Genomic DNA, 13,277 nt, shown 5'->3' on the forward strand with positions numbered 1-13,277 from the left:
ATGGTCAATTACAAACTTTTTGTATTTGCGTAGCATTTCAACCATAACACAATGTCTATAGCACAAAAGCTACGTAGTGCAACCAAAAAAGTTGACATGTTCACGAGTCAGAGGTGTGTGTACATGTACACTGTACAGTCAAATCTCAATATAATGCACATAGATATTACGAAATATTGGCTGTGTTGAGCTGTTCTGAGATATTTTTAACAAACACAGGCAATTCCTACTTTACACATCAAACATGGTTTGCCATAAAACAGATAAACTGCCGAGTGCCAAGCTGTGCACGTGCAAATGGCACGTGGCAGGCTTTCCTGCACAAAACAAGTGACAGCACCAGAACAGTGCCACTGAAGATTCAGTGGCGTGAAAAGCTGGTAGTCAGGTGGGCGGCACAAGTCTGCACCACTCACACTCATTGGCAGCGATGGTGTAAGCTTCCAGTGGCCATCCTATGCTCCGATCGACTGCCACAGAGGTGGTGAAAGCAGTTTACATTCTGATGCCTCATTTTTTTGTTTGACACCACTGTATTGCGGAAAAGCCACCCTAGCTGGCAGTGCTGTGCAAGAAAGCCAACCTAACTGGCCTTTGACGATCGGCTCTTGCAGCACTCACAATGGCGGCAAGAGGCTTCGAAATGGTGCTAAAACTAAGGAAAAGGTCTCTCTCCAATCGCCGTCCTTTAAATGACTAAACTGTGCTTCCATGCAAGTTTTCGGTAAAATTTTATGTTACGAATTTTGGCTTTACTGAACTTATTTACGGTTTTTGACAATATGTGACTGTACTTGTTAGCTGATAACATATGGCTAGCATGTCAAAGAGACTGTTACAGCTATGCAACTAGTACAAGCTTCAATGCAAGGACACAGTCAAGGCAAGCTTTGCAACGTACAACACATGATCAAGGGCTGTTTTGAAGGTTATTTTTGGCATGCTGACGCATTAGCTAAGAAACAGCTCACTGACAAAATATAGCTACACTTTCACCTGGTGCACTTTAGAGATTGCACTACAATTCAAAATGTTGTGGCCAAAAAAAAATCATCTCACTACAAAGGGTTTCTGCGATAACTTCGGTACCAGGTATTACAGCTAGCTGCCATGGGCATGAATGAACACACTTAATATAGTAGCACGGCGTCAGCTGCGTGATCCGAAACATACTCACAGGAGTTTGCCTTGCAGGTGCGGCCCCCATCAACGGAAAAGTAGCCGTCCGCACATGTGCAGGCAAACGACCCAAGCGTGTTGCGACAGTAGTGCGTGCAAGGGAACTTGGTGGTGCACTCATCCACATCTGCATGAATCAACCAAAGCAAGACATCTCGTGTCACCTCTCAAACCCCAAAACCCTTTGCGATCACTTCCACAATATTACTTCCAAGTACTACCACCATGGTAACCAATTGGAGGCACACCAACAAATAATGCATTGCTTCTTTTTATGCGCTGCTGCTACACTTCTCCTACGACAGGCAGGTTCACCTCATTCACAGGTTCTATGAATAAATGCTTTGCCTGTTCTTCCAATGAAGGCAAAAGTGCAGTATTTGGGAGATTCGATTGCACTTATGGCTTACAATTTATGACCTCCAAATATCACGATCTTAAGAACTGCAAGAACAAAACAGGACTACAATCAATATGATGGGCACTTAATACGTAATGAAGAAAAAACAGTGACGAGCGAAACGGCCCTTGGTTCACCGTTGTGATGCTACTGAATTCCCTGACCTTACAGTGCCCTGTTCAACCTTGAACTGCACAAAGCAATCCTCCATGCAACTGACCTTCACAGATGCGACCATCGGACTTTGGCTGAAATCCAGGACGACAGCTACACTTGTAGCCTATTGGACGATCCTCACAAATCTGTGAGCAAGCATGAATTGACAGCTCGCACTCATTAATATCTGGGAAAAAAAAAAAGAATGAGAAAAATTAGAGTAAAACTAGTCTCGCTACCATCCACTACTACAACACTATTTAGAAGACACACTCAATAAAAAAAAAAAGTCCACGGCAATTTTGAGGTGCGGAAGCAAAAGTAACAGCAGAATACTATAAGAAAGCGGCGCACTACAGTTAAACCCCGATTTAACGAGGTCGGTAAAATCAGCAGTTTGCTTCGCAATACTGAAATTTCGCTACATCGAAATTCGCCTCTGTATGTGAAAGCTTCGGTGCAAGCTATGCTCAACCATTCGTGCCCACAATACACCTTTTCTTCTCGTTCATTTCCAGCCAGCAAGGAAATTTCGTTACACTGAATGTGTGGCAAAATCTGCTTCGTTGTATTGAAGCTTCGTTGTATTGTTTTGTGAAAGCAAAGTTATGAAATCTTGAATACTTCATTACGTCGATGTTTAACTGTACTACAATGCAGAACCACTGAAATTTAAACAATTCTATCGCTGGCCAAGCCACTCATTCTGGTATCCAAATTGTTTAGGTTACCAAAACGATCAAAAGCCTGCTAGACTTCAAACGCTCTTGGCTGGTCATTTCAGAAAAGCAGGCACACTCACTGCACTGGTTTTCGTCGGAGAAGTCACCACAATCGTTCTCTCCATTGCACAGGAGGCTTTCGTTGACACAGTTCTTGTTGGCACACAAAAAGTTGCCATCTGGGCAGGAGGCACCCTTGGAGCTTGGTTTGTCTGCAAAGAAAGCCAATGCGGCAGTTGCCAGTGAGTCGTCAGATAAATTTGAGTATTCACAAGGCAGCAACCAGGCACAAAGACTAATCGTGAGATATGCACCAAGCTGCTGAAAGTATCCAGTAGATAAAAGTATTTATATAGCTGCTTTATAATTCTGTAACTGATGTTTACAATTTCTGCTGCCACTTTCTGCACTGATGTCACTTCATAACAAGAGTGTGCATTCTCTTCTTGCAAGATTCAAGCAGGCGTATATCCCAGTCTCTCCTTTCTAACTGCAGTTCTTTACCAGTCGGGCAGGCTTTCTGAGCATTTCCAGCACTGAGTTTGAAAAACAAGTTGGAATACCAGAAAAGGAATCCTTTTACCTCACAGCCAAACTCTGGCTTGCTGGAGCTTGCTCCAGAAACGGTGGTGAAAGTGCAGTCAAGGCAAGAGACAAAAGTCATTTTGTACCCTGTACTGGAGTCTCCATCAAAATCCATCCGTCCCTGCCAAAATCACTTTCAAGCCAGCAAACTTGCTTCAACATTCATGTTGAAATTTTTTTCAGTCCGTTCACCAACATCTGGCTGGCTCCAGTTTAGCAATGGCACATCCATCTTGGCTGGCAGAATGGCCCATTTGTGAGGACGGCTTAGAATAACTAAGAATTTAACAATGAGTGAAGCCAACAGCCTAGCCAGTTCACCTAGAAGATTTGACAGCCGTCGCCGTAGCTCAGCGGTAGAGCACCGGACGCGTAATTTGGAGGTCGTGGGTTCGGATCCCACCGGCGGCATGTGGTTGTTTTTTCTTCTGCTTTTCTAAACAATTAGCTTTAAGCGATAACATATTCAGTAATATTCTAAAACGAACAACAGCACACTATAAATAAATAAATTAAAAAATCCCGTGTCTCTTGGTTTCTGTGGCTGTTGGCTTCACTCATATTTATAACGAGCCCCTCATTCCCCTTCCCTTGTTTGCTTAATTGCTTAGCGAGGGCCTCGGTTCTGGCAGCCTTGACGCCATAGGAAGCATAAGAGGGTTCTCACGCAGCTTCCACCCTCTCCATTCGATTACGTTCTACGTCACCACTGCGGTAACTCAGGACGTTCTACGTCCGCCGCTTATGAACGTGGGTGGTGCTGATGAACACTCTCAAGGTTAGGTTACTTGTAAACATAAATACCCCCGAAAGCAGAAGGTTTGACAGCCGTCGCCGTAGCTCAGAGGTAGAGCACCGGACGCGTAATTCGGAGGTCGTGGGTTCGGATCCCGCCGGCGGCATGCGGTTGTTTTTTCTTCTGCTTTTCTAATCAATTAGCTTTAAGCGATAACATATTCAGTAATATTCTAAACCGAACAACAGCACACTATAAATAAATAAAAAAAAAATCCCCTGTGTCGTCCCTTGGTTTCTGTGGCTGTTGGCTTCACTCATATTTATAACGAGCCCCTCATTCCCCTTCCCTTGTTTGCTTAAGAATTTAACAAGTTTACTTTGTTTTGTTGATCAAATGCATGTAGAGCTCGATAGCCCCTTCAATCAGCACCGTGCAAGATGTCATCAGTCTTGCTGTGGGTAGACTGTCCGCAGTGGTAACACTCAAATAAGCTGAACCCTCAGCCTAAACACCACAGGTTCTGCTCAGGGTGTGGACACCACAGGGCAAAAACATTCCACGCTGAGGACTCGCTATTGCAGACTAGGTAGGTTGGCAATTTCTTGCCTACCAACATCAGTCATGTTTGACGAAGCAGACTGCATTGTTAAAACCTGGGCACAGATTCTTATTGATGCAGATGCTCAGATTATCAAAAAATATTGGAGGATGGGAAACAGTGGAACCCAACAGAAATACTCACTGCACAAGTCTGGCTTTTCGTCCGAACCGTCTCGACAGTCATCCCAACCATTGCAGATGGTATGGTTGGAAATACAGCGGCCATTCTTGCAGGTAAACTCGTCACTTTGGCAATGGTGCTTCTCTGAAGTACAGAAAATGAGAAAGAAAATGATAAATCACCCATTTTTTAAGCCAAGCTGCAGCACTAACAACATACTAAATACTGAGCATTTCTTGAGTTGCTGGCCGTGGTATGTTAAAGATGCATGAAATATTCAGAACAGTGTTCACCTAGCTGTCTTTCTTCTTTCTTTCGAAATGCATTGCTCAGTAGCCTTTTAAAAAAAATAGTGTCTTACAAGTACCACCAAGGAAAAAAGAATGAAATCCTCTCATCACCAGGTACTGGCTGGTTTTTTCACGTCACATCAGCAATTTACGACATGTGTGCTGCATGCATTCTTTCTTGTTTAGTACAGCAGAACCCCGCTGTTAAGTTTTTAATGGCACTGCGGAAAAAAATGTACCAGCCAGAAGATATAGTAGCCAAGAAACGTGCATGAAAAAAAAAAAAAAATGCACATCGTTGCCTGCAGTTTTTTTATTTCACTTCTAGTAAACGGAACATGCTTATCTGGAATTTCCAAGGCTCTTGCAATCAATCACATGCACAGAATGGCCTAAATGCCCTGCGATGGCTCCAAGTTTGCCTGAGCAGCTGTTAGTAGAAGAGAGGCAGCAGCGAAGGGGGAGGATGCAAGAAATGGGCTAAGTACGGATACTTTGCGCGTTTCTGTGCCGTCTCCACGACAGCTGCTCTAATCCTACGCAATCCTCATCTACTAGAACCTAGAAATTGCATTTTTAAGCTGCAGGCGAGAGGGAAAACCCGGATGAGAGAAACATACCTCAGAGCCAACCCGCCCAACTACATCTTGTACATAGCTGCATGCATGGCCTTTGCTGAGGCATAGTTCTGTTTTTGTGCCTTTGTCATTGTGCCCGCGCCTCATTGGTGATAGAACTGCACCCACAGCCGCAACAAGATTCATGCCACCTATAAGTGTGCTCGTTGCTGGCATAGGTACAACACACTGCAAGCCGCCGAACACGGTGACGGTCAAGTGCCGATGAAGTCTAGGGTTCACTTTGACTCTGTCACCGTTCCGCATGCACCAGATGTTGGCTGTCAGAATGCTAATGCTGGCATGTGGTGAAGCACTATCGCGAAGTGACATTAACATGCAAGAAAGCTACCACAGTTGCGATATATCAGCAGAGTTTCTGTTGCATGGGTTTCTATGGGAGCTTGGACGGGACTGGCCGACGAAAACGTAGCAGCCAGGGAAACGCAGCACCCGGGAACATAACAGCGGGTTTCTACTGCGCAAAGGCCGACGACTTTCATGGCTAGCAAGGCATACCACAGGTGCTGGGTTCGTCCGAGCCATCCTCACAGTCCTGGTCCCCATCACAGTAGAAGGTCCCCAAGATGCAGACTTGGTTGAGGCATTTGAACTCGTTCTCCTTGCACTGACGAAGAGCTGCACAAAAGCACCGACCGCAAAGCCCACAGGTGAAGCGCAAATCTCGAAAATGCAGGCAGATAGAGGTGTGCGAAACATCAAGTGTGATTCTGAATACCCGAGCTGTCCTTAGTGTAAATTTTACAGCTCAGTAGCTGATAATGATTGAGCTTTGACACCCACTGGCAATTCGATACATATAAAATGCTTAACAGAAATGCACATTAGGTACATTTGTACACTTCACGGAGTGAGTGGCAGTAGGAACCCACACCATATAGGCGAAAAACTTGACTAGTTGTCTACAGCACAGAGACGGGGCACTACTAGGCGGGTTCAAAGGTCAGGAAATTCGGGACGTGTGAGGCCTCAACACAGTTGCTCGAGTCACGGAACAAGACATTGCAAGTAATGAGCCTGTCTTCATACCTTCTTGAGAAATACATGTCATACATCACTACCATGTTTTTCTTCTTAATTCCTAAATTTTTGCGCTTGCTCTCCCAAAGTTCTCCCCTCCCCATCCTGCTCTCTCTCTCTCCCCTTGAACTATGGGTGAGAATCGCGGTGTAAGCAAGTACACTAACCAATAGGACAACAGAAATACAAAAAGACTATATTAGAGTTTAAAATTGACCAACTCACTTGAGCACAATTTTCGGCATGATATAACTGCTTGCACTATGAAAACGCTTTACTGTTTCAATAACTCAAGCAAGAAGGAGCATCACGAATTGTACTCTGCGTGAATTCAAAGATGTCTGAATCATCCCATATGAGGAGCAACTCAGCTAGCCAGGCCACCCGAGTCTGTGCAAGAAAAAAAACTCACTGCAGTTGAGGCTCGGGTCCTCATCAGAGCCATCCAGGCAGTCAGCAGCGCCGTCACACTTCCAGTCGTTGGGGATGCACTGGCCCGTACTGTTGCACTTGAACTCGCGGTCACCACATTGGCGCATTCCTGGTGGCATACAGAGCAAATTTACGCAAGCATAGCAAGCAAGCAAGCAAGCAAGCAAGCAAGCAAGAGGACTGCACCACATAGCCATTTATTACATGCCTCCACAAATAATATTCCAAACAAAGAACAATGCTCTAATGGAGGAGTGCAAGCAAGGCACTGTTTCCAGCTGTACTATTCATTTTATTCTTTTTAATACAGTCTAGCCCGTTTATAACGAAGCCACTTATAGCGAAATAGCGGTTATAACGTAGGGATTTCAATTTCCCATTCCCATTTTTGCATTTTCAATACATTCTGGGTCCGGTTTTAACGAAGTAAATAAGAGCGCATCAGCGGATATAACGAAGAGATTTAATACCAACCGAAAAATAATCTGCCAATCAACACATTTTTGCGTCCTTGAGGCGATTTTTTCCGCGAAATAAGAGCAAAATTCGGCTGACGGCGTCCTTTCGTGGCGTCGTCTGCTCTCCTGCGGAGCGAAAGGTTGCTTCACTGCATCGCATGGCACGCCGGTCTCGTGTTGCGCCGTCCTTGAACGGCGTCACGGCGTAGAGCGGTAGAGCACGCCGCGCAGGGGAAAAATGTAAAAAAGAACAGAGACGATTTTTTTTTTTTTCGATGACGTCGCAGAGAGCGGCCGTCTTGGCCAATCGCGGTTCTCTGCTGCCATCAAATACTCTCGTGGCCAAGACAGACAAGTGCGTGGGAGGAAAAGACAGCAAAAACCATCGCAGCTGTTGACACGCTACGGATGTACCTCGGGAGTCCGGAGTTCGACCAGATCTTTGGTTCGCAGCTGGATGGTATGGAAGCCGCAATCGAAGTCCGCACTCGCGAAACGTGTCCAGGGGACGCTGGACGACTTCTTTCAGCGGCAATAAATCGGTATGCCGATGTTTGCATTTTTTTTTCGTAGTCCGCATATTACGAAATAGCGGATATAGCGAAGTGATTTCCGATTCCCGCCGACTTCGTTATTACCGGGCTAGACTGTACATAATGCGGCACAAAACCAAGGAGGAATGGGAACAAGAACATCACAGTGGAAACATGACAACTAAAAGCCTAGGGCCCTGTCTCTTACCTCCTGGTTACTAGTGCATAACAAGAAAGTGCGAATGTAGACACGCGCAGGTTGGTCCTATAATGTCACTTTAATACATAAGCAGCTGACAGCAAAATTCTGTGAGTGGTGCAGATGAAGTGCATGAGGAACCATGCATTTTAAGTAAAAAAAATACCAGGTTTGACTCACGGCATGCTGGAGGTTCATCAGAGCCATCTGAACAGTCGGGCTGGCCGTCGCAGCGATTCAGAAGACTTATGCATTCGCCATCAGAGCACTGGAACTGGTCTCTTGCACATTTGTACTCTGAAACAGGAGTTTCAGACAAAATGTGTGCGACTATTTTTATCACCGCATTAAAGCAACAGTTGTCTCACAGATGGCGCCAAAAACAAAAACCCAAGTACTTTTGGCTTAAGCTCGAAATACTAGTAGTTGGCTTCACCAGCAAACAAAGAGGAGTTACAGCACACCATAGAGATTAGGTACATACGATGAACACACCGTAGCCTGATAACATTTACTTATTTCAGTACATACCACAATTCTGGAGTTCTTAAAGCCATCCTCCTTCGCGATGGCGGCATCTAGAATTTCAAAAGCACTGCAACCCATCAAGCAGCTCCTAGATAGACTGCCCCTGTACCACGGATAAATGAGCAGTGAACACTTCAAACACAGAAAAAAAAAAAAAGTACAAATGCTAATCCAAAATATAGAAGGTGCCACGTGATGAAAATAAAATAACGGTAGGTTTATTTCTTGCTCATGAAAAGTAGTCACTGTTTGTTGTAAGTGTGTGAACCCTTATCAGTCTCTACAAATGAAAATCTTCCTGGTTTTGCATCCTGGACTTCTACCCACGCAATATCAAGTTAAATGGTTCCCAATAGATTAACTTAAATTCAAAAGTTCTCCGAGGTCAATTTTCGATGAATCTGGATGCAGAAAAATCGGGCTCCATTCTGAATTCCTGCGAACGCATGAAATATGCCTACTTAAAATATAGTACTAATAGCGAAGTGGATAAAACTGAGAGCACATAGTACTGCCACTCTCTGAACACTACAGCTTCCAGTCTTCCTGACATCCGACTTCCCCACAAGCCGTGATTCATAACAAGCAGCAGGAAACAATTACGTGTATTTCTTAGTACTTTTGCCCTGCTTCGATACTTCTTGATGAACCCAGACGAAAAAGTTCTGTATGTGCAGGCTTTACTGTATGTGACCTCTAGACGCACCAAATAAATCTTGATGTGTTAAAAGGGGGTTTTACTGGGGTTTTACATCTGTACCCAAATTAAAGGTCTCCCTGCGCTATGGCTAATGCACTCACTGAGCGATAATCCAAGCAAATCTGCTAGCAAACCTTACTGCAACTACGATCAGAAAACACTCCGCGTTCTTCTTCCACTCGAATCACACACAACAGTGCTTTCATACTACACTTCAAATATAAAATCCGATGAAGAGAATTTGTCACTGAATAGAAGTAGTACTCGGGACGCTTACCACAGCCTTTCTCGTCCGAGCTGAGCGAACCATTCTGGCCGTCCTCACAGTCCATGTCTCGATCACAGCGCCAAGAGTCCGGAATGCACAGGCCATTCAGGCAGCGGAAGGACATGGCAGGGCAGGACACCTGCGGTGTGGCTGAAGGAGCAACATTATTCGCATTTTTTAAACAGTGCCCCCAACGTCACTGCCAACAACTGTGCACTACCAAGACAGACACAACCAGTCAAAACTAGCCGAGCATGCTAAACTTGCCGTTAAATCCCAGGAATACAAAAGTTATCGCCCAGAGTTATCAAAGTGTTATCACCACATTATCAAGTCGCATTATGAAGAAAGGTGTTCGCAAAGAATCTAGCACACCATCGCATAGCAAGGAAAACTTCAGAAGGTGCACATCCAAGTCATAAAAGTTGAATGGCTTGTACCAAATTTAAATGGGTGACTAAGTCGTACTTTTTCCCTCAATTTTTCGTCGGTGAGTCTTATAATATGATGAAAAATGACATACCGCAGCACGAAATCTTTTGCCGCGCCCAGTAACTATGATTGAAAATAAAATCAACACGTAAAAGAAGAAGAAATGTAGTTCTTTTTAAAACATTATCTTATGAGTAGAACTGCATAACCTTGGCATGGTTGGATTGAATGCAGCGGCCACCAGACCCAGTCCGGCCACATTCTGGAAAGTTTCGATTTTGATGTTAGCTCCGCAGGCGTCACTTCAGTTTGGCTTTGCACGCACTGTGCACTGTTCTTGCTCAACAAGATGCTGCCTGTCCAGAAAAACCGCACTTTGCTGGAGGGTGTAACTTATACACAGGTGCGATTTGTAGGCCGAAAAATATGGGAGGTAAATGTAATGAATGCTCTTACACCCTCTTCTTCTTAATGATACAGTACCAGCCTTGCAAAATCATCTGTTGCAGTCTCTGATCACATTACTTTCATGCCAAAGTAAAAAAAAAAAAAAAAGAAGAAAAGCCAGTCTCTGAACTTCACTCCTGTGCCGATGCACAGAAGGGAAAGCGAAGCTCTGCCTTTGCTGGTTATAGCAGTCTGTTTTTTTTTGTTTTTTTCTTTTGCACCGAAGCGTGGCCTTGTGGTAGAGCATCCGCCTCGCATTAGGGAGGTGCTGGGCTCGATCCCCAGTGCCGCCGGGTACCCACCGGTTTCTTTAATGGGTACAAGATTTCCCCTGGCCTGGTGCTCGGCTCTTCTAGGGTGAAATGCTTGGGAAAAGGGTCTTAGACCAAACAGTTGCCTTGGCGGATGAGTGATAAGTTCCCCTGCCAAGCAACCATAAGTCCGCCTCGTGCGGCATAAGCCCAATTTGTGGCCCTTTTTTAAATTGTGGCCCTTTTTTAAATTTTCTATATTGGAGATGGAGTTTTGTGCTGCATAAGTTCTCTGTCTCTTCAGCCGGGCTCGGTTGGCGTGAGCCTGTAAAGCAAGCCAAAGGCTGGCTGAGGTTGGGTTCCTAAGCGCATGGGTGAACTCTCACCCGAGGCGGCCCTATTAAAATAGGGCTAATCTGTGCTCCCTAAAGGGTGTACGGCGCCTCGGGGCTGGCGGTGCTCGGTGTGTGGTGAGCCGCAGCCCCACCCAAAACGTTAGCAGCCTCGTGTCAGGGCTGGATTGACTGGGGTGTTGTGTCTATCACAACACCACCGCTTGCTGTCGGCTGTCAACCGGAGGGTTGGCTACCTGGCCGCAGTTGAAAAGCTGTGACTGGGGCTGTGGTGTACTAGGGTTGCTCCCAGGCCGGCTAACACTGGGAGGGATAGCGTCCTCCTGTTACCTAGCGGGGTGTGATGGCACTGGCGATGAAGGTCCTGAGGCGAAACGCTGGGAGTGGTTGCGTACTCCTGTAATCCAGCGAAATAGGAGGCGATGCTAATGCATCCCAGGACTTTGATCCTGGGAAGGGTTTGTGGTGATCCTATACCAGGACTTAAAGCGAGTGAGTTCATACGCTGCGGCAGTCTAGGGATAGGCTGCTGTGGCTAAGTCTCCAGCAGATTCGCTGCAGGGAAATCCCCGCTGACTAAAGTCATCAGGGGTAGGGGCATCCCTGTGTAACCCGTGTCCAAAGACCACTCGGGAGCGCTGCTGGGGTCTGCCCTCGTTCCCCCTCCGGGAAACCAGGGCCATCTCTGGGAAACGCTGAGGCCTTCGGGCGTCTCAGTAGGCTAAGAGAGCGAGGGCAAAGCGAAAGCAGAACTGGCGCTTGCGTCCCTTGAGAGTCTGTGAGTAGTACCGTCGTGAGACCGGACGGGTGTGGGATGAAGCCCACACTCGCACTGCGGGTACGTAGGCGGTAGGTCCTGCTTGCAGGGCCGGCGTCAAATCCAAGACGCTTAATAAAAGTTGGTAGAATCGGGCTCCCGCTTGCAGTGCGGCGCGAAGGGATTACCCGAAGTCGAGGGCGCTTCGGCGTCTGGCAGGGGTGCTCATCACAGAGGTGCACCACGGGGAGTAGCGACCCCGCCTGTCCGAAGCTCGTGGGTTGGACCCACACACGACCATCGGGGTGGCAGTAGTTCGCCAGTCCGCCACGCTCGATGGGAGGGCTTTCGAGCCCGAGGATGACCAAACCTAAATTGGTACAAGAGCAGTCTCTGGTGAGGGGGCGCACCAAGCACTTTGTGCAAGAGACTTGCACTTGGGAAGTGGCCTGGCCCTGGCTTAGTCTGTGTATGGCCGGGGGAAGCTGTTTTGGCAGGCCGAAAACTTCTTAACGACCGAAGCGTGGCCTTGTGGTAGAGCATTCGTCTCGCATTCGGGAGGTGCTGGGTTCGATCCCCAGTGCCGCCGGGTACCCACCGGTTTCTTTAATGGGTACAAGATTTCCCCTGGCCTGGTGCTCGGCTCTTCTAGGGTGAAATGCTTGGGAAAAGGGTCTTAGACCAAACAGTTGCCTTGGCGGATGAGTGATAAGTTCCCCTGCCAAGCAACCATAAGTCCGCCTCGTGCGGCATAAGCCCAATTTGTGGCCCTTTTTTTTTTCACTTCTCCCAAACGTACACCCCTAAAGGAAGCCGAGCGCCAGGCCGGGGGACGCTTGTACCCTTTTGACCGGTGGGTGCCCGGCGGTGGGTTGGTTTCGAACCACCCACCTCCCGCAGCCGAGACGGGCGCTCAAACCACTAGGCCACGACTGCGGTGGCCACCATTGGCACCTCTCTCTCACAATGAACTCTGCAATCAGTCGAGCTTACTGGTCTGGCAGTTCTCCTCGTCTGAGAAGTCCCAGCAGTCATTCTGGCCATCGCAGATCCAGCCCAGGTGGATGCAGGCAGTGGTCCGCTCACAGTTCACCAGCAGCAGGTTCGGGTGCAGGGTCATCGGGTGTCTCGAGCAGTCAGGCTTAGCTGCAAGTCAACACCAGCCCCTCTCAGGCCTCTGAACCAGCTGCCACTCTTCACACTAACAACAAGAAAGTGCCTTCATAGCATACCACAACGAACAAGCCCGTATGCTGAACTACGTGTGGTATGGCAATATCGCACGCACTCATACAGAAAGTCACTATCTGTTGAACTGCATGTTTACCTATGAGTATAGGAACGTTGTTTACTTGATACGGAAAGAAAAAAAACACAGTGGTTGACCATATCTAAATGTAAATTGTAAACCGATGATATGTGAAATGCACAGCGCCATCTCTTAGTGCTCTGAGAAATAGTCCTGCCAT

The 13,277-nt window shown here is 46.8% G+C and overlaps 1 protein-coding gene across 2 annotated transcripts in view; it reads right to left on the reverse strand.

The window, feature by feature from the left end:
• The window catches only part of LRP1 (LDL receptor protein 1), a 106,831-nt gene that overhangs the window by 30,844 nt on the left and 62,710 nt on the right, over positions 1 to 13,277 (reverse strand). For both annotated transcript variants that reach the window (XM_089545155.1, XM_089545154.1), the window contains 9 exons: positions 12,802 to 12,954; positions 9,578 to 9,718; positions 8,253 to 8,369; positions 6,863 to 6,991; positions 5,929 to 6,048; positions 4,524 to 4,646; positions 2,538 to 2,669; positions 1,800 to 1,922; positions 1,178 to 1,306 (listed from right to left, as the gene is read on the reverse strand). In XM_089545155.1, coding sequence (XP_089401281.1) covers positions 1,178 to 1,306; positions 1,800 to 1,922; positions 2,538 to 2,669; positions 4,524 to 4,646; positions 5,929 to 6,048; positions 6,863 to 6,991; positions 8,253 to 8,369; positions 9,578 to 9,718; positions 12,802 to 12,954 — 1,167 coding nt within the window. The remainder of the gene's footprint in view (positions 1 to 1,177; positions 1,307 to 1,799; positions 1,923 to 2,537; positions 2,670 to 4,523; positions 4,647 to 5,928; positions 6,049 to 6,862; positions 6,992 to 8,252; positions 8,370 to 9,577; positions 9,719 to 12,801; positions 12,955 to 13,277) is intronic.

This window comes from Amblyomma mixtum, chromosome 5, assembly GCF_055824585.1.
Source record: "Amblyomma mixtum isolate Tamu chromosome 5, ASM5582458v1, whole genome shotgun sequence".
Classification (NCBI taxonomy): Eukaryota; Metazoa; Arthropoda; class Arachnida; order Ixodida; family Ixodidae; genus Amblyomma; species Amblyomma mixtum.